At 54.2% G+C, this 18,252-nt stretch overlaps 1 protein-coding gene and 1 long non-coding RNA gene across 8 annotated transcripts in view; one reads left to right on the top strand and one right to left on the bottom strand.

Annotated features, from left to right (window-relative positions):
* Positions 1–18,252, top strand: part of SPTBN4 (spectrin beta, non-erythrocytic 4) — a 73,095-nt gene that overhangs the window by 53,660 nt on the left and 1,183 nt on the right. For 3 of the 7 annotated variants that reach the window (XM_025854351.2, XM_073885132.1, XM_073885133.1), the window contains 15 exons: positions 2,354–2,578; positions 3,561–3,650; positions 6,057–6,335; positions 6,428–6,558; positions 7,426–7,630; positions 8,027–8,407; positions 9,362–9,606; positions 11,712–11,850; positions 11,947–12,031; positions 12,371–12,567; positions 13,080–13,699; positions 14,700–14,769; positions 15,360–15,652; positions 16,816–16,989; positions 17,135–17,177. In XM_025854351.2, coding sequence (XP_025710136.1) covers positions 2,354–2,578; positions 3,561–3,650; positions 6,057–6,335; positions 6,428–6,558; positions 7,426–7,630; positions 8,027–8,407; positions 9,362–9,606; positions 11,712–11,850; positions 11,947–12,031; positions 12,371–12,567; positions 13,080–13,699; positions 14,700–14,769; positions 15,360–15,652; positions 16,816–16,989; positions 17,135–17,177 — 3,177 coding nt within the window. The remainder of the gene's footprint in view (positions 1–2,353; positions 2,579–3,560; positions 3,651–6,056; positions 6,336–6,427; positions 6,559–7,425; positions 7,631–8,026; positions 8,408–9,361; positions 9,607–11,711; positions 11,851–11,946; positions 12,032–12,370; positions 12,568–13,079; positions 13,700–14,699; positions 14,770–15,359; positions 15,653–16,815; positions 16,990–17,134; positions 17,178–18,252) is intronic. The other 4 variants (XR_012375978.1, XM_073885130.1, XM_073885129.1 and 1 more) reach the window with 4 other exon arrangements.
* On the bottom strand, positions 9,620–17,249 carry LOC141371213 (uncharacterized). Its single transcript, XR_012375979.1, has 3 exons — positions 17,224–17,249; positions 12,352–12,527; positions 9,620–10,687 (listed from the first exon to the last, which is right to left on the bottom strand). It is a non-coding gene; the product is annotated as an uncharacterized lncRNA (long non-coding RNA).

Below are 18,252 nucleotides of genomic sequence, written 5' to 3'. Positions count from 1 at the left end.
GCTAGTTTGGTTCGTGTGACCACCCTTGGAGCTGTTGGTTTTTTTAGTCGCCCAGAGCTCAGGTCTGAGAGGGGCATAGGAGGTGCTGCAGAGAAGGCATGGACGGTGGGCTGTCAAAACTAACAGTTCTGCGCTACAGAACCTTGGAACAACAGTATTCACTTGGTTCTTGGGTTTTGACTATTTGAGTTGCAGTCATTTGCTCTAATCTGTTACCACTTAATTTCATTATTGCAATGTTGTTTGCTTTTATGGCTTTCCCCCATCTGTTTAGAGTCACACAAGTAATACGTAAATATATTCTTTTGGTTAAAGGTCTTACTAACTTAGAAGTCTTAAGTGAAACATGAAGTCTCCCTTAACCGTACCTCCCATTCCCACACCCCGAGAGGAACCTCAGTTATGATTTGGTGTGCATCCTTCTAGACCTCTTTCTGTGCATTTACTAGCTACCTCTGTGGATTTTGAATATTTTTAATTTTTAATGTTTAATATAAAAATTTTAAAAATTACATTTTACAGCTCAGACATCAAACGCTTTATAAAAAAAATCCTATGTGACAAGTCTCTCCTTCACCCCCTCCCCATTCACTGAGTTCTCATCCCCCGCCCATAGGTACCATCTGTGATTAATTTCTTGTTTATTCCAGGGAGTTTTTATGCATGTGCAACCCATGACAAATATATTCAAATGTATGTTCTAAGTTGCTTTTTTCTCTTAACAGCAAGTCTTGGCCATTATTCCATACTGATGTGGATTTGTTTAACCATTTCACTCTTGATGGGCGTCATGTTTGTTTCCAATTGTTTCTCGTTATAAACTCTGCTGCAATGTGATCCTTGGGCGAACATCTTTATGCACATGTGCCAGTATTTCTTTAGTTATATTCCTAGAAGTGGAAGTGCAAGTGCTGGGTCAAAGCATATGAACTTTTTTGCATTTTGATAGGATCTGCCAAATTGCCTTCCAAAAAGGCTCTGCTAATTTACACCACCACCGGCCGACAGCGGCTGTCTTTGCCAATAATAGATATTATCCATCTTTTACATAGTTGCCACTCTGGTGCATAAGAAAGGGTACCTTGTTTTAATTTGTATTTTTCTGCTGATTAGTGAGACTAGGCATCTCTTCCATGTGCTTATTTTTATTTCTGTGTGTTGCCTAGTCACTCCAAGAGGTGCCTGTTCACGTAGGGGCAGTCTTTTTCTTTGCCAGTGACATTCATTTGTGCATTGATCAAATCACAACCGAAGACCTATTACATGCCAGACACTGTTCTAGGCGTTCAGGAATACAGAGGTCAAGTGACACAAACCCTGCCCTCATGAAGCTCCCACTCCAGAAGCAGGAGACCAATAAAAAAGCCACAAGTAAAGACAGAATTGGCTGATGGTGGTTAAGTGGAGACAGAGGAAGCTGGATAAAGGAAATTCTTTGATTGTCAAAGAAACTAGCTCCTTGTTCTAATAATATGTGTTATGTTAAATATTTTTTTCAGGCTGTCATTTGCCTTCTAAATACATCTAGAAATTTTGGTTGATGCAAAAAAAGTATTTTATGTGGCCAAATTTATAAATCTTTCCCTTTATGATTTTTTTTTCTTGGAAAGATTTTCTCCATCCTAAGATTATAAAAGCATTTGCCCAGGTTTTCTTCTGTGCCTTATGGATTTACTTATTCCATTTAAGTCTTTAATCCATCTGGAATTGTTTTCAGCATAAAGAGCAAGGAAGGGATCCAGCTAAATTGGTTAGCCAGTTGGCCCATGACCACTCGTTGAATAATCCATCTTTTCCTTGGGGATTTGAATAGGCATCTATAAAATGTATGAATTCTCCAGTGTATTTGGGTCTGCTTTTGTACTTTCTGTCTGTCCCTATGGCATACCAACTATTTAAATCACTATAAGTTTATATTTATGACATTTGGAAAGGTTGGCTCTTTGGACAAATTACCTAACTTCTCTGGGCCTCGGTTTCCACCTCTGTAAAAGGGGGATATCACCAAATTTGAAGGGTGGTTCTGAGAATGAATGAGTGAATGAATGAATGGGCCGCTTTAGCTCAGGGGGCCGGGTAAGCCTCTTTGAGAAGATAATGTTTGAGCTGAAATCTAATTGACAAGGAAGAGCATGGCTTGTAGAGGGAATAACAAAGGCGAAGGCCCTGAGGCAGGAACTAGTTTAATGTGTGGCGGTATCAGTGAGGAGCCTAGCGCTTCCGGAGGGGATTGAGCAGGGGCCGATTGAACCCCTTGGGGAGAGGTTTGGCTATCACCATAAAGGTACTGGGGAGCCACAGCAGGATTAGGAAGGGAGGGTGGAGCCTGTTGACTCTGCTCCTGTCCCCACAGTCGATGGAGTCGCAGGTGGAGGAGTGGTACCGCGAGGTGGGAGAGTTGCAGGCGCAGACCGCCACCCTGCCACTGGAGCCGGCCAGCAAGGAGCTGGTGGGCGAGCGGCAGAACGCGGTGGGCGAGCGCCTGGTGCGCCTGCTCGAGCCGTTGCAGGAGCGCCGCCGCCTGCTGCTCGCCTCTAAGGAGCTGCACCAGGTGGCGCACGACCTCGACGACGAGCTGGTGAGGACCGGCGCGGGGACTGGGGCGGGGCCAGGGTAATGGGGAGGAGATGGTTGCGCGGCTGGGGCGGGACGGGAGGCCACGGGAGAGCCTGCGGGCTGGCGGGGGCGTGGAGGTTGGGAGTGGGGGCGGGGCCGTGGGACCTTGGCGAGTTCAAGGGCGGAGCTGGCTGGGAGACCTTCCCACTGTCCCGCTGCTAGACTCAGTCATCCAGTCCTTCCCTTACTCATTCACTCGTTCACTTATCCACTCATTCATTCCTTTGCTTTTTCGCATTTACTCACTTTCATCCATTCATTGATTTATTCATGAAGCCATTTAGTTATTCATTGACTCATCTTTATTCCTTCCTCCACTGATTTATTGCTATTCATTTATTCACTCGCCCCTCATTCATTCATTTCCTCATCCAGTCACTCCCTTCCTGATTTGCTCATTCATTCTTTCACTCACTGATTTGCTCATTCGCTTGATCCTTATGGGCCCAGCTCTGTACTTGGATGATGCTGGGGTCACAGGGGGGACCAAGACAGACCCCATTCTTGCCCATAGAGGGCTCAAGAGTCCAAAGGGGAAAACGGACTTATCTCCATTGACAACCCAGGGTGATTAGGGCTGTGATGAGGGAGTTTAGGAGGCTGTGGGAGCCCAGAGGAGGCAACTGGCCAGGGTCCAAAGTCAGGGAGGGTTTCCTGGAGAAGGAGATGTCTTGAGTTGAGACATGAATGAAGAGTCCCCGAGATCCTGCTGAGGGAATTGCAGGACGCAAGACCTGCCCGTGCCAAGGACAGAGGTAAGTAAGCCTGAACCTGGCTTGAGGGCAGAGAGCAAAATAGCAGAGCAAGAGAGGAGGCTGAAGAGGTGACCAGGCTCTTTGGTGAGGAAGGGTCTTAGATGCTATGCAGGTGGCTTACAGTTTAATTGAGATGCAGGGGTCCTTGGGTGCATTCTCCCCTTGACTTGCTCCCTGCATCCTCCCCAGGCATGGGTCCAGGAGCGACTGCCACTGGCCATGCAGATGGAGCGAGGCAGTGGTTTGCAGGCTGTCCAGCAGTACATCAAAAAGAACCAGGTGAGCAGAGCTAGGGTGAGGATGTGGGGTAGGACACATTTGGAGACACATGAGAGAAAACAGCTCAAAGTGGTTAAAGCCAAAATTTCTTGGCTCTTGTGATTGAGAAGAGTGTGGACAGCAGGTATAGATGCATCCAGGTACTTCCATGCTGTCATGAATCTCACAACTCCATTATGTGTGTGTGTGTTTCTGTTAGCTTTGTTCTCAGGCCAACTCTCTCCTCTCCTGATGGTAAAAGACCTCCAACAGATTCAAGTGTACATCCCACTTGAGAGAAGAGAATTTCTCTCTCTCATTAATTTCAGCAAGTCCCAGGGATAACTCTTATTGGCTCAGCTTGAATCATGTGCCCATCCCCAACTAATGGTGGCCAGGGATTTAGACTGTTCTGTTGGCCTGGTCTGGACTCAGGGCCCACTATTGGAACCTGCAGATGGAGTCAGCCTTCACTTAATTACATGGGCTGAGAAGGGATACAAGGGGGTTCCCCAGAGGAAAGTCAAGGTGCCGTGAGTAACAGTAAGGAGAATGGCTTCCTGGACAAGGAAAAAGAAAAGGAACAAGTAGGAACTCAAACCACCCATAGGGAGAAAGGACAGAGATGATCAGCGGAAGAGCATGGACTCCTAATGGTGTCCACGCTACTCGTGGTGGGGGAGCTCTTGAGCGCCTAAGATCTCTGGATCTCTTCACCTCCTGGGCCTCAGTTCCACATCTAAACAAGTAGAGCTGCTCTAGAACAGCTCTTAGAGGAACTTTCTGGGCAAAGCAACTCCTTCACCGAAGCCCAGTGTAAGACACAGGAGAGAGGAATACTACTACTACTACTAATTACACGTTGATAAAGACTTACTGTGTGCCAGGTATGGTCATAGGAGGTTGTATGTGGGCTTTTTAAATTTAATCCCCACAATAACCCTATCAGATGAGTATTCTCGTTACTCCCCTTTACCAAAAAATATGAGTTGGGAGAATGGGCACTGAAGGATGGTGGGGAGGTGGGCTTACAAATGATTTGTCAAAGGTTTTTGACCATGCTGCCCTAGCTGGAGTTCTTTAAGAGGCTGGAGGGGATTTTTTAGCTTTCGTTTTTCTATTCTGATGAAAACACTCTTGACTGTATTTTTTTAAATTTTATGTATGTATTTGAGAGAGAGAGTGCATGCGCATGCGCATGAGCAGGGGGGCGGAGAGGGGCAGAAGAAGAGGGACAAGCAGACTCCTCGCTGAGTATGGACTTGATCCCAGGACCCTGAGGTCATGACCTGAGCGGAAGGCAGACGGTTAACAGACTGAGCCACCCAGGCGCACCAGAAAACACTCTTGACTGTTGACAGTGTTGGGGACAAGTAGAACGGGCCCATCCTTTTCACGGTTGAGGGAAGCAATCAAGTGCACTTCATCTTAACCCTGGGGGAGCTCCGCTGTGCGTGCGCAGGAGCACTGAAGGCCCCGGGTGGCCCGGAGCCAGAAGACTAACAGCAGTTACTGTATTATACATTATATTGTATTATATAATATACATATGTTATAACATATGTAACTGTATTGTATAATACAGTTACTGTATTATAGTACTGACCGAGCACCTACTACGTGCCATGCACGGTTCTGAGTGCTCCAGGGTACAACAGCCCCACGAGGGGGACATTAAGCCTGCCACCCCCGGCCAGGGGAAGTTGGCAAGTTCCCCAGCCTCGCCGTGCCTCAGTTTCCCCGTCTGTAAAGTGAGACAGAGAACTGGAGCTGCAGTGAGGACTGGATGAGTGGCCACATCCTGCAAAGCCCTTGCTTAGCCAAGTGCCTGGCAGGTGGCAGGCGCTCAGGGTCACCTATTATCACCTCCATTTGCAAGTCGAGGAAACTGAGGCACAGGAGAAGCTAAGTAAGGTGTGCACCAACTACAGAGCTGGTTGAGGGAACCTTCGGGGCTGATGGAAGTGTTCCATATCCTGCCCTGGGTACGCGGTGTACCCACGTATAAATATGTTGACCTGTACCCAGAAGATGTGCACACCTCACTGCATGGGAGTTCTACACCCACTGCCCCCAGCAGTCTGATTCTCAGCCTGTTTCGGCCATTAAGGGGTATCTTACACCGCCAGGCGTCTTGGTTGAGAGTACAGTGTCGGGAGCCTGTGTCCTGTGTGGCCCCCTTACTAAGTGCTTGTTCCCCGGCGATGAACTGCGCCTCTCGGTGCCCGTTTTCCCACCGGCAACATGGGGGTGTGAGTGAGCGAGGAACGGCAAACTGCTTAAGCGGTGCCTAAGGCGGGGGGTAGGGGCCATCTGCGGCGGCTTCTGATTCCCTCGGTGTGCTGTGCGAGTCTCCGAGGCGCTCGCGGTCCCCCGCTGGGCCTCGGAGCGCCCCTCTCCACCCCCACCCCCACCTCTCGCCCCCAGGGCCTGCGGCGGGAGATCCAGGCGCACGGGCCGCGGCTGGAGGAGGTGCTGGAGCGCGCGGGCGCGCTGGCATCGCTGCGCAGCCCCGAGGCGGAGGCCGTGCGCCGCGGCCAGGAGCAGCTGCAGGGCGCTTGGGCCGGACTGCGGGAGGCGGCCGAGCGGCGGCAGCAGGTGCTGGACGCCGCCTTCCAGGTGGAGCAGTACTACTTCGACGTGGCCGAGGTGGAGGCGTGGCTGGGCGAGCAGGAGCTGCTCATGATGAGTGAGGACAAGGGCAAGGTGCGCCCGGGCCGGGGGGTGTGGGGGGCCGGGGGGCGCTGGAGCCCGGGGCCGGCCGCTGCCGCCTCATCGCGGGCGCCGTGTGCCCCCAGGACGAACAGAGCACCCTGCAGCTGCTCAAGAAGCACCTGCAGCTGGAGCAGGGCGTGGAGAACTACGAGGAAAGCATCGCGCAGCTGTCGCGCCAGTGCCGGGCGCTGTTGGAGATGGGGCACCCGGACAGGTGGGCGGGCGGGGGGCGGGGGATTGGGGCCAGGCGGGGGCGGGGCCAGTTCTTAAGGAATGATCCGGAAGGATCTGAAGCTTCACTATTGGAAGTTGGGACACAGCCCGAATTGGACATTGGGGTGGGAGGGGCGCTCACTGCCAAGAGCTGGAGCCCTGGGATTTCAGCATGTGGGTGGGGTGGCGAATGGAGGGGCAGTGCCCCAGGGATGGTTGAGAGGGTGGGGCCAGGGGTATTGGGATTTCAGTGTAGGGGTGGGAGGTGATGTCTCAGACTGAGGAGAGAAGGAAGAGCTCAGGACAGGGAAGAGTCCTCTTCCTACCCAGTATCTGGGAGGACAGAAAAGCTCGGAGCGCGGTGATTGGGTATAGCCTGATACCTCCTGGGTGGCCAGGCATGGGGCCTCCCTGAGGCCAGGAGTAGGGGCCATATCTGGGAGTCCTGGGCTAGGGGTGAGACCTGAGAGAGGGCACAGGGCTAGACCTCTGTCCTCTAGAGCCAGGAGACGGCCTGGAGGTGAGGTGGGTTGGCTGGAGACCCAAGTAGGGAGTCAGCAGCCCCACTCAGGTCCCTGGAGGGGCAGGGAGAGGGACCACAGAGAGGCTGAGGGAAGAGGGAGCAGGGAACTTGTCAAGCTTAGGGAAGCAAAGTTTTCCCCGGAGTGCTCAGCTGCAGGTATTGGGTTCACTGAATCCAAGCCTTGCAGAAAACAGAGTCCCCCGCAAAGGAGTCTGAGCAGATACTACTCTGGCTGAAGGTTCAGAGGACACACAGCCTTGCCCCGAGAGGGGGGTGCCAGGGGGTCACAGCTCTGTCCTGGAAGTCTCAGGGGGCTCCGTCCCTGCCCCTCCCTGTCCCCATCAGCGAGCAGATCAGCCGGCGGCAGTCTCAAGTGGACCGTCTGTACGTGGCGCTCAAAGAACTGGGGGAGGAGCGCAGGGTGGGCCTGGAGCAGCAGTATTGGCTGTACCAGCTCAGCCGCCAGGTGGATGAGCTCGAGCACTGGATTGCGGAGAAGGAGGTGGTGGCTGGCTCGCCTGAGCTCGGCCAGGACTTCGAGCACGTCACGGTGAGCATCATTAGGAATCATATTGGTACCGGTGGCTACTGTGTATGCTACTAAGGTTCTCCGGGCCTCAGTTTCCCTAGCTGTAATGTGAGGATAATAATAGCCCCCACCGCCTGGCTCTTTTGTGAGCCCAAAAGATTCGCGCTAGCGTAAAGCGCTTAGGACAATACTCAGCACACACAATGCCTAACAGAGGAAGTGTTAGTTACTATCATCTGGTTGTTTTCTTGTTGCTGTTATTGCTACAGAGTAAGTGCTCCTGAAGGGTTAGGTATTACTTTTCATCATGACGGTCATCGCCAGCATGATTATTAGTCCTCTTACCTGCTACAAGATGGTGGACTGGAGGGGGCTTGTGTGCGCGGACCTTTGCCCATGCCGTATTCCCGGGGGCAGGTGCTGCAGGAGAAGTTCTCAGAGTTCGCCAATGAGACGGGCACGGCAGGGCGGGAGCGGCTGGCGGCAGTGAACCAGATGGTGGATGAGCTGATCGAGTGCGGCCACACAGCGGCGGCCACTATGGCTGAGTGGAAGGACGGGCTGAACGAGGCCTGGGCTGAGCTGCTGGAGCTTATGGGCACTCGGGCCCAGCTGCTGGCTGCCTCTAGGGAGCTGCATAAGTTCTTCAGCGATGCCCGAGAGCTTCAGGGACAGATCGAGGAGAAGCGGAGGCGACTGCCCCGCCTGACCGCCCCGCCTGAGCCGAGACCCAGCGCCAGTTCCATGCAGCGGACCCTGCGCGCCTTTGAGCATGACCTGCAGCTCCTCGTGTCCCAGGTGGGCAGGTGGGAGGGCCTGGGCGGCGTGGCCAAGGGGTGTTGGGCAGCAGAGCAGGCAAAAATCCGGCTGTAGAGAGGGTGGAAATTAGACAGTGGAGCAGGTGAAAACAGATCAGGAAACAGGCAGAAGCGAGATGATGGGGCAAGTCGAAAACCCACTGATTGCATGGTGCCTAGAAGTCAGACAGTGTCCGGAAAAGGTGGCCGAGTGTGTCTGATAGAAATGAGACAGTGTTTCCAGTGGAGCCTGGGCAGGGGTTCTCCTAGAAACTGTGAAGGGAATCTTACCCAAACCCAGATGGAGAGCCTAAAGGAAACTTCAGAGGCTTCAGAGAAATTTGGCGGTAGGGCAGATAGAAATTAGCAGGTCTCTGATGGAAATCATATGATTTTCCCGCAAGAAATTTGATGGGGGGTGGAATGTAATGGACACGGCAACGGAGCTAATAGAAATCAGGCTGTGGGTCTGACAGGAATTGGGAGGCGGATCTGAGAAATCAGATGGAAATGAGGCTGTGGGCGTAATAGAACCCCCACGGCCGAACTGGGGAAATTGGGCTTCGGTCCAGCAGAAGGCAGAAACAGGACAGTCATCTTTAGGTGAACCATCCAGATGACTGTTAGGAATCAGGCAGAGAGATTGATAGTGATTAGGTGGTGGATCTTATAGAAATAGGGCGGCCACTCCAAAAGAAATCAGGCAGTTGAACCAGTAGAGTGAGCAGTGGGGTCTGCTAGAACTCACGTGGCAGAACCAATAGAAATTGAGCAGGAGACCCAATAGGAACTGAGTAGCCATTCTGAAGGAAATTGGGCGGTAGGTAGTGACAAGAGGGACACAGTTGTGGGATCATGAGGGTGCGAGCAACTGGCACCCAGCTAGCTGATGGCAGGAGGGCGGAGCCTGGACCCCATGGAGGGGCCCCGGGGCTGGACCTGGCATCCCCCGCAGGTGCGGCAGCTCCAGGAGGGGGCAGCCCAGCTGCGGACGGTGTATGCTGGGGAGCATGCAGAGGCCATTGCCAGCCGGGAGCAGGAGGTGCTGCAGGGCTGGAAGGAGCTGCTGACCGCCTGTGAGGACGCCCGCCTGCACGTCAGCTCCACGGCTGATGCCCTGCGATTCCACAGCCAGGCCCGTGACCTGCTCTCCTGGATGGATGGCATCGCCAGCCAGATCGGGGCAGCCGACAAGCCCAGGTGCCCCTCTTCCCACCTCGGGCTTCCTACTGGCCACCCCCAGCCCGTGAGCCGCCCCCTTCCCGTGAGAAATCATAATAGCCAATACCTGGGGGGCACCTGGGTGTGAGGCACTGTACTAAATGCTTCACATGTATTAGGACCCCTTGTCAGGCCTGGCCTTGGTGACTCAGAGCGCAGGGCATCCTCCTGCCTTCTGATCTTCCCCGTTGCCCACCACTGCCCTCCCCGTGGGATGGGCTGCAGCCAGGGTAGGGACAGCGACGTGTGGGACTGTATTTGTGGCTTAACCTAGTGGGTAGCGGGCACTGATGAAGTGATGGTGAGTTGGGTAAAGTTTTGGGGGAAAGGTTTTCCAGGTGGAGGGATAGCAAGTGCAAAGACCCTGAGGTAGACTGTGGTCATGCGTGTTTGAGGAAGAGCCAGACCATCATTATGGCTGGTTGGAGTGAGTGAGGTGGGGGATTAGCGGAAGGTCACTCCAGATGCCCTGTGGCAGAGTAAGGAGAGCAAAGTGTAGAAATAGGTGGATCAGGAGGCCACTGCTATAGCCAGGTGAGAGGTAGGGGTGGCTTGGTCTAGTGTGATGGCTGTAGAGATGGGGAGAAGTGATTTATTTTAGGGATTAACATCTTTTCATTATGAAAAATTTCAAATATACACAGAAGTAGCAGTAACGGTTAGTGACCCCCCCCAATGTGGAGAGTAAACAGCCATCAACATCTGGCCCAACCTCTTTCATGTGTACGCTCCCCGACTCCCCCACCACCCCTTGCTCAGTTCTTTTTTATTTAAGATTTTATTTATTTATTTGACAGAGAGAGACACAGCGAGAGAGGGAACACAAGCAGGGGGAGTGGGAGAGGGAGAAGCAGGCTTCCCGCCGAGCAGGGAGCCCGATGCGGGGCTCGATCCTAGGACCCCGGGACCATGACCTGAGCCGAAGCAGACGCTTAATGACTGAGCCACCCAGGCGCCCCTCGCTGAGTTCTTTTAAAACAAAATCTCAGGTTTCACATCATTTTGCAGGGTGTTTTAAAGTTATAAATGTCCAGTGTGACTGATGGATTAGCTTCAGGGGCTGAGAGGAAAAAAAAGGAAGCGTTATGGATGAATGATGGGTGAATTTACTGAGATGGAGAACTTCAGGGGGGGCACTTTTAGGAAATAGGAGAGAATCGGAGAGATCATTCTAGACATACCAAGTCTTAGGGAGGCATCATTATGATGCGGGACCTTCAGAAATAAGTTTGGACCAAAAGAAAAGAAAAAAGTTTGGACGTATTTAAGTCTTATAAAGTGATACTTGCTGACTAGTGGGACCTTCAGAAATTTGGGATTTGTTTCGGACATATGATAGCTGAGAATAGTCCAATGGTTATATAATGCAAGCCATAAATATGAGCCACATAGAGAATTTAAGATTTTCTTGTAACGGCATCAAAAAAAGTACAAAGAAGCAAGTGAAAATTAATTTTAGTAATTCATTTTGTTTAACCCCTTATGCCCCAAATATTATCACTTCAATATGTAGTCAAAATTAAAATTCCTGAGGGGCGCCTGGCCGGCTCAGTCGGTAGAGCATGTGACTCTTGATTTTGGAGTCATGAGTTCAAGCCCCACGTTGGGGGTAGAGTTTACTTTTAAAAAAGTTTAAAAATATTTTTAAAAAAATAAAAGTATCAAGATATTTTACTGTCCTCAAAATATGGTGTGTACTTTACATTTCCACACTAGTTCAGACTAGCCACATTTCTAGTGCTGCGTTGCTTACCCATGTCTCATGGCTACCTACCATTTGGATAGCACAGACGTAGAATATTCAGATCACTGACTAGTGGAGCCTTCAGAGGTATAGCTTTAAAAAAAATTAGGGAAAAAAATGGACCTTGAAATCTGAAGCTAGAATCATCAAAGTGTGACATTCTAGCACCTTGAAAAAAGTTGGAATCACTGAGTCAGTGAAGAACCTTGGCCCCTCAGAGCCTGGTCTAAGAAGGTGGGTGTCGTGTCCCAAGATGCTCAGGGATTGGGGCTCCTCGGGAGTTGCATCTGTCATAGCGGCTACCTGAGACTCAGATTCCCACCCCCGGCCACCACCGTAGGGACGTGTCATCAGTAGAGGTGCTCATGAACTACCACCAGGGCCTGAAGACGGAGCTGGAGGCCCGGGTGCCCGAGCTGACAGCCTGCCAGGAGCTGGGGCGCTCTCTGCTGCTCAACAAGAGTGCCATGGCTGATGAGGTGGGAAGGGGCACTGCCGGGGGTCCCCCTCTGCCCTTGTGCCCATTGCGGTGGGAGCCGCCCTTCACGCGTTTCCTACCCGTGCGCCACTGCCAGATCCAGGCACAGCTGGACAAGCTGGGAACCAGGAAGGAAGAGGTGTCAGACAAGTGGGACCGCCATTGGGAATGGCTGCAGCAGAGTGAGTGGGGGCCCAGACACACAGGGACGCGCTCCGGCGTGTTTGGAAAGGCCCGGAGGGTGACACAGCATGCAGGGTGCCCTGCAGCAAACATGAAGGCCTGGGAGGGTGGACAGGAAGACTGCCTTGCCATTGCATCCCTGGTGGCAGACACCTAGGGGAGAAGCCGGTGCCCTCAGAGATACGCCCAGCCCCCCCTCAGTCCTGCAGAGCCCAGAGTGGTCAGGGCTGGGAGACAGGAAGCCAGAGGGTGTGGAGGGCCAGAGAAAACAGCCAGCACCCTGTGAAGGGCCCGCAGGTGCCGCCCCCATCACTCTTACCCCCAGTGTCTCCCCTCAGTGCTGGAAGTGCACCAGTTTGCCCAGGAGGCGGTGGTGGCCGATGCCTGGCTGACTGCCCAAGAGCCGCTCCTGCAGAGCCGGGAGCTGGGCAGCAGTGTGGACGAGGTGGAGCAGCTTATCCGGAGACACGAGGCCTTCCGCAAAGCGGCTGCCGCCTGGGAAGAAAGGTTCAGCTCCCTGCGGCGCCTGACCACGGTCAGCACCCCAGACCCTGCCCCAGCCAGCCCCACACCCAGCCCTCTATGTGAGACAGACAGACTCAGCACTGTGTTGAGACTGATCCTTACTGGGCTCCCAGTCCAGTGGGGGAAGGGGGAACAGCCCTGTCACCAGCCCAGGGCTACGATGAGGGAAACATAAGGGGCTGTGGGGGAGCCCAGAATCGCTTGTCCTGGCTTAGGGGGCCCTGATCTGAGACTTGAAGAACGAGGAGGTCCTGGGTTGGGGGGACATTCAGGAAGGAGGCAGTGGGGGTCAGAAAGGCACCTAGATAAAGTGATGATTTAGCCGATTCTTAAAAGAACACTAAATGCCAAGGAAAATAGGAATTAAGTTTCCAGCAGGGAAAAGCATGGGCTCAGGACTGCACAGCCTTGCTTTTTCAATAATAGAAACTACTAAACTGAGCGGGGGAGGCAGACAACCCCCACCCCCCCACACACACACACAAACGCCCCTCTACCTGACCCTGGCCCCTCCGTTCCCAGATAGAGAAACTCAAGGCGGAACAGAGCAAGCAGCCCCCCACCCCCCTGCTGGGGCGCAAGTTCTTTGGAGACCCCACGGAACTGGCTGCCAAGGCAGCGCCCCTCCTGCGGCCAGGGGGCTACGAGAGGGGCTTGGAGCCCCTGGCTCGTCGGGCCTCGGACACACTGTCGGCTGAGGTGCGGACCCGGGTGGGGTACGTGCGCCAGGAGCTCAAACCCGAGCGCCTCCAGCCGCGCATCGACCGGCTGCCGGAGATCCCGGGGAGGGTGGAGCCCCCGGCCCCGCCGGCCGCACCAGAGGATGCGGCGGAGATTTCCGGGGCCCTCGCGGCAGCGGAACAAGTCCGGCCGCGGCCGGAGCGCCAGGAGTCAGCTGACCGCACGGAGGAGCTGCCCAGGAGGCGGCGCCCGGAGCGGCAGGAATCGGCCGATCAATCCGAGGAGGCTGCGCGGAGGCGGCGGCCAGAGCGGCAGGAGTCTGCGGAGCACGAGGCGGCACATAGCCTCACCCTGGGCCGCTACGAGCAGATGGAGCGGCGGCGCGAGCGGCGCGAGCGGCGGTTGGAGAGGCAGGAGTCCAGCGAACAGGAGACGCCGACCAGAGGGGAGCTGGCCAAGGGGTGAGGCCCCCGTGTGCCCGGGGAGTGAGGGAAAGGGGACGCAAAGAGTTCCTGGAGCCACGCAGGCCCAGTGGGGAGGGCGTCCAGGGCTCAGAACTGCTTAAGATACTGTCCTGGTATCCGTTTTGCAGAGGGGGTAAGCTGGGGCTGAAAGAAGTTAGGAGAGGTACCTCTTGTCCCACAGCTAGGTGGCCTGGGCAGGAATTTTGTCCCCTCTGCCCCACAGTTTCTCTACTGGGCTAGTGGTGGAACCATCTTCTCCCTGACCAGAGATAAGACCCTTTATCGCAGTGTCAACCTTATAAACAGAAGACTTCTGTCATCTCCATTTTGTGGATGGGGACCCTAAGGCTCAGAAAGGGCAAATCACTCAGTTTGGACGAAGCAGGACTGGAACCCAGACCTTGCAGACCTCAGTGTTAACCAGAGTGTAAGGAGCAGATTGATCCAATCAGCTGCATCCCCAGAAAGAGGCCTTTGTTCAAATAGGTTTGGAGACAATGACTTCTTGACTCCTTTTTAATTTTTGTATATCATGAACAGTTGCTGAGTCCCCATTCAGCGTGTGGTTTGTGCTAGGGACAGCAGTGACCAAACCAGCCTCAGCCCTGCTTTGATGGAGATCACAGTCCAGTGGGGGAAACAGACTTGTCACTGGATAGTGATGACCGAGAATGATCAGGGCCGGGATAGGGCAAGTCCAGGGGGCTTGGGAGCTCAGAGGGTGGGTGGAAAAGGGCAGCATAAGGTTCAAAGGCTTGAAGGCACCAGTCTGCATTTTTCTCCGGTTAAAACTCAAAGGAGAGGTTCTGTCCTCCATTCCCCAGACATGTCCCAAGTACCTGTGGTGTGTAAGGCATGCATCTCAGAAAGGCAACTGCAGAAGTGGACAGGGGCCTGGCATCTCAGGCTAAGAGGTGGAGGCTCCTCCAGCCAACCCGGCTGGTCCCTGGGAGAGGGCACCCCAGTTCCATTGGGTCTTTCGGCCTCCCCCTCCCAGGAAGGCCACCCTGGCTGACATTGTGGAGCAGCTGCAGGAGAAAGAAGCAGGCCCAGGGCTCCCTGTTGGGGTAAGTCGAGCCTCAGAATGGGTGGGGGTATGGGGAACCCTCTCCTCAGAGCAGGAATCAAGACCCAGAAACACCAATGCCTAACCCTGCTTCCCCCGGATCTGAACCCTGTAGAGATTCTCAGGGGATGATGGAGAGGTCCCCCAGATGCCTCTCACAATCTGAAAATTTCTCCTTTAGAAAGATAAGGCCACCAGCCTAAGGAGACTCCTACCCCCTCTACACACAGACTCCCCACTCTTCCCACATCTGTCCTGGGGTCTCAGATATCCTCACAGACAGCCACACACACACACACAGAAGTCCCCGATTCCTCCTACAGACAGCTGGGACACCAACGTGCCTGCACCGCCACCTCCACAGAGCTAGCGCTTTCCTCCCCAAGATCGAGAGCGATTCCAAACCTAGGAATCCTGACAGTCTCACTCCCAACACCGATGGGGCCCCTAAGAGTTAAGCGTCCAGCCCTGAGGTCCTCCCATACTCGCCTCTAAGACAGATGGGCCCCCCAGACCCGTGAGTCCCCCAGACAGATGGCCCCAACAGCCCCCCTATGGACAGCACCCCTCTCCCCCCCTCCCTTCACACAGCCGTCGCTGCCTCAGCCTCGCGAGCTTCCCCCAGGCCGCCTGCCCAACGGGCTTGAGCCGCCCGAGCGGACACCTCGGCCAGACCGGCCGCGGGCGCGGGACCGGCCCAAGCCGCGACGGCGGCCGCGGCCCAGAGAGGGTGGTGAGGGCGGGGGAAGCCGGCGCTCGCGCTCCGCCCCGGCTCAGGGCGGCTCCGCCCCCGCGCCTCCGCCACCGCCCACTCACACAGTGCAGCACGAGGGCTTCCTGCTGCGCAAGCGCGAGCTCGACGCTAACCGCAAGTCGTCCAACCGGTGAGCGTGTGGGCGGGGTTTTGGAAGGCGGGGCCCAAGCTCAGAGTATCCAATAAGTGAATAGATGGGGCCTGAGGAGGGGGGTGGTACTAAACTTCAGGGAAATCCAACGGGTGGTGGGAGCAGGCGGGGCCTGAAGAGGGGCGGGGTTTAACGTCAAAGACTCAAATCTATAAACTGGAGGAGCGGGACCTAAACTTAGTGTGTCCAATGGGCGAGAGGGTGGCGCTTAAAATGGGAGCCGGATCGGAAGAAAATGTTCCGAGTGCAAATAAGTTGCAAATCCAAACTCATAGCAATCAATTCAGGAGTTAACTAGAGCTAAGAGCCAGTCGGATATGGGGTCCGGTCTACAGGGTTCCAGTGGCTTGTGAGGTGCAGCCTGGGGAGGTCATCCAACCAATGAATGGGCTGGGCCCACTCTCCAAGTTTCAAATTGTTGCTGGGGTGGGCGGGAGAGGTCCGAAAAAGGGCAGAGCCTGAGCCCGAGCCTGAGGGCTGAGGTGGGGGGCACATATAGGGGTCCAAAGAGTGATGTGCTTACTCTTGGAGTGTGGCTCATGGTTGTCCAACTGGTCCAGTTGGGAGGCTGAATCTGAGGAGAGGTGGAGCCAGAAGGGGAAGCGTTGGCCAATGAGCAGAGTGACGCCTGGACCCAAGATGTATGTGAAATGGGCAAAACAGGTTGAGATTTTGCCTTGAGGCAGTCTTTCTTCCTTGCGGTGAGGCCAAGGTGGTAATAAAGAGGCACCTAAGGTGTATTTCACTCTTGAGAGACTTCCTCCTCCACTGAGGCTTTGGCTGAATGGGGAGATAGGAAGACACTGGACCAATAGATCTCCTTTCACGGGATTCCATGGTCGGAGGAGGAGGGGCATGGAACATGCCCAAGCAAAGGCTTATGGAGAAGACAGCTTAAGTCTTGCCTTCAGGAGATGCAGCAAGGGGCAGGGGGGATATGGAAGGGCAACCCCAGCGGGCTTGGAACCGAGAGTCTTAGATTCTCCCCTCAGCTCAGGAACAGCCATAAGGAAGAGCACCCCAGCTTTAGGGCCCAACTAGGACAAAGGCCCAGAGGAAGGAAGGGTCAGGCCTTTTCAGCCATGAAGGGTGTTAATGAAGAGTGCTGTGACTCTGCCTTGAGCCCCATATCGTCGCCCCAGGTCGTGGGTGAGCCTGTACTGCGTGCTCAGCAAGGGGGAGCTGGGCTTCTACAAGGACGCCAAGGGCCCGGCGTCTGGGGGCACACACGGCGGGGAGCCACTGCTCAGCTTGCACAAGGCCACCAGCGAGGTGGCTAGTGACTACAAGAAAAAGAAGCACGTCTTCAAGCTCCAGTGAGCCCCCCAATGGGCAAGAGGGAGGGATTCTAGGCCCAACTTCCCCCTCCCAGCAATACCCTGCTCCCCTGGAGGCTCGTTGGTGGACGGGTGGGCCGGGCCCCTGCCCCAGATTCCCCAAGTTCTGTGTCCCCTCCTACAGGACCCAGGATGGCAGCGAGTTTTTGCTCCAGGCTAAAGATGAGGTGAGATCTGGTCCTTTCTCTCCCCTGTCCGGACCTCAAGAATTACCTGGCTAGCTGGTTCCTGGCCCAGAGCGGTGGAGCTGTGAGCCAGAAATACAAGCCAGAGTCACCAGGCTGTGATGGGAAAGCCCACTGGCGTGAGATCACAGAGGAAGTTCCTAACCTATGGGGGGGAGGGGCAGGGATCAGGAGGGCTGCCTGGAGGCCCCAGGACAACGTCCAACCTCCTTGCCTTGGCCTCTGAGATGACACTGGAAAGATAAGAGGTGGGAGTTGGCTAAAAAGGGATGATAGAGGCAGAGAGAACTGCCAAGTGCAGAGAACCAGAGGTGTGGAAACGCAAAATTTAACTGTGCTGGTGGAGGGTTCAAGGAGGAAGGATCCCAGAAAGGTTCCCAGGGGCTGGATCTCAGAGCATTGTGGGCCATTTGGAGGAGGTTGGAGTTTGTCCTAAAGGCACTAGGGAGCCACGGCAGACTTTTGAGCAAGATCGGGGGTGCTGGAGATTACAGCGATGTCTAAGAAAGATCCTTTGGCAACAATGTGCAGGGTAGACTGGGGGGAGGGAGAGGGAGGTATGGAGCCCAGGAGGCAACCAGGACAGGGACCCACGTGGGAAAGCACAAGGCTGGACCCCAGCTGGCCTGTGGGAGGAGAGGAGGTGGCTGAGGGTGAACCTTGGGACTGGGGCTAAGGGGAGGGGTCAGGGGAGGAGAAGCAGGCGCGGTGGTGGTTTAAAGAGATGTTGAAAACAATGCTTGTTATCTCGTTCATCCTTACAAGAGGCTTTGGAGTAGGCCTGTGTTCTCTCTGGGCCTTCTTATTTTTAAAATGGGGATAAAAATAGTTTTCCATTCTAGGGTTCTTGTGAGAAGTAAGTAAGTTGATACATATAGAGCCACCTCCGTGGCCTGGTGAATGTCAGTGCTCTATAAATGTCTGCTGATGTTACTGGTTTTTTGTTGTTGTTTATCTCTATAGCGGGAATTTGATATAATCCTATTGCATAGGATTAAGTGAATTAACCCGAAGAAGCACTTAGAACAGAGCCTGGCACATATTAAGGGCTATGTAA

This window comes from Callorhinus ursinus, unplaced genomic scaffold (assembly GCF_003265705.2).
Source record: "Callorhinus ursinus isolate GAN/ISIS: 27379988/994484 unplaced genomic scaffold, GSC_fseal_2.0 scaffold61, whole genome shotgun sequence".
In the NCBI taxonomy this organism is placed as follows: Eukaryota; Metazoa; Chordata; class Mammalia; order Carnivora; family Otariidae; genus Callorhinus; species Callorhinus ursinus.
This window is presented reverse-complemented; position numbering and strand designations above follow the sequence as displayed.